This window comes from Poecilia reticulata, linkage group LG19, assembly GCF_000633615.1.
Source record: "Poecilia reticulata strain Guanapo linkage group LG19, Guppy_female_1.0+MT, whole genome shotgun sequence".
Taxonomy (NCBI): domain Eukaryota; kingdom Metazoa; phylum Chordata; class Actinopteri; order Cyprinodontiformes; family Poeciliidae; genus Poecilia; species Poecilia reticulata.
Window position 1 is genome coordinate 25,429,179 of NC_024349.1, and position 1,830 is coordinate 25,431,008.

Consider the following 1,830-nt stretch of genomic DNA (forward strand, 5'->3'; position numbering starts at 1 on the left):
TGTCTCTGCATGTCCTTGTTGCCATACCGACTGCCCTCAGAAATGATCATCTCTCCGTTTACGTGTGTCCCTCTTATATGTGGCTTCCAACCATAATTTCATCTGTAATTGATCCACGAGTGAATAAAGTTTCGGAAGGGTTTTTTTTYCCCCAGCRATTCTCTCGTCCGACATCGTTCCGTTCTTCTCTTCAGTTCAGGTGAAATATTTCAGGGYGYACTAAACAGCTGCTTGCCTTGCCTCTGTCTGTGCAGCCTGAAGAGTTGACCAACGCCCTGGAGATCAGCAACATCGTCTTCACCAGCCTCTTCTCCCTGGAGATGCTGCTGAAGGTCTTGGTGTACGGGCCGTTCGGCTACATCAAGAACCCCTACAACATCTTTGACGGCATCATAGTGGTGATCAGGTACGGACCAAACCGCGCGACATCTGGCGATGATCGAAAGATCAGAACGGATCGGTCCTTGTCCTTACAAGAGRGTAAGCGTGTGTCTGGTGCTTTTTGTGTTTTCCCCGCAGCGTTTGGGAGATCGTCGGCCAGCAGGGCGGCGGCCTGTCCGTGCTGAGAACCTTCCGGTTGATGCGCGTCCTGAAGCTGGTGCGCTTCATGCCGGCCCTGCAGAGGCAGCTGGTGGTGCTGATGAAGACCATGGACAACGTGGCCACCTTCTGCATGCTGCTCATGCTCTTCATCTTCATCTTCAGGTAGGCGGAGGTCGGAGGTCGTTCGATTGACGGCTGCCACGATAGCTGCTTTGTAATTCCACCGCGACATCCCAGTGGTATTAAATGACAGTGGAGAAAGGCACCAAAGTCATCTTCTATGATTTAGTTGTCACTTGTCATTTTCCGTCCTGTTGGGATTTAAAATGGAGTTTCTTTGCACTTAGCGGCTGTAAACACAAAATAAAGACAAAAAGACTTCATTAGTAACTTGAATGACATGAATCTGGTTCTTCCATTCGACATTAACCAGCATAAAATTCAAAATTTGCTTGACTTTAGAAAGAATACAGGATGTCTGTGCTGCTATAGCTTTAAGAATCATTAGTATGACATTATTTTCAGCTTTGTTTGGGGTTGTAGGAACAAAAATAGATGGACAAAATATGCCAGTGACCCCCTGTAGTCATGGGGGTCAAGGACCACATCTGCCTGAGAATGTTTAAAATGTGTGAATACTTCAGACCCGTTCCAAAAATGTCTCCAGCTGCTTATTTTAATAGTCCAAACATCAAATATGTCTTAATATTTAGCTAATATCTAAAGTCTCCTCTATCTTTGCTCCTGGGGCTACAGCCAGTCAGCAAGAAGGAAAATAAATGGCGCTTCTGGATTGGAGGAAAATAAATGGCGCTTCCGGATTGGTTCCTTTGAAAACACCAGGCAATAGGATGTCAAGCAACATTTGCATCTACTCTATGTATTTCAACTTCATAAGCTGCATTTTCTATCTGAGTATTTTTGATCATTTATATGGAAATTCATCTAATTCATCCRACATTTTGTACCAAAAGAGACAACATAAGAAATGTTGTCACCGTGGCAAAAATTCTGTTGTTTTCTCTCTGCTTTTGGTTTTTCCTCAACTTGAAGCCACTTTTCTACATATTTCATATTTCATAAGTCTTAGGTAAGCAGAATAGTGAGTGAGGATCTTTATTATCTAATCCTCCTTTTTTTTTTTTTTGCATCCCTAATAACCAGCTGCACTTCCCGTCCTTGTAAAAAATAATTTTTTAGTCAACAAAGAAATCAATTCCCTGCTGAAAGAAAACGACGACAGGCAGACGGATTCTGTGATGTATTATGTTTTACACTTTGAGGATT

At 43.2% G+C, this 1,830-nt stretch overlaps 1 protein-coding gene across 15 annotated transcripts in view; it reads left to right on the forward strand.

Annotated features, from left to right (window-relative positions):
• The window catches only part of cacna1g (calcium channel, voltage-dependent, T type, alpha 1G subunit), a 301,230-nt gene that overhangs the window by 200,957 nt on the left and 98,443 nt on the right, over positions 1-1,830 (forward strand). For all 15 annotated transcript variants that reach the window (XM_008437998.2, XM_008437993.2, XM_008437999.2 and 12 more), the window contains 2 exons: positions 255-406; positions 520-705. In XM_008437998.2, the coding sequence (XP_008436220.1) occupies positions 255-406; positions 520-705 (338 nt within the window). The remainder of the gene's footprint in view (positions 1-254; positions 407-519; positions 706-1,830) is intronic.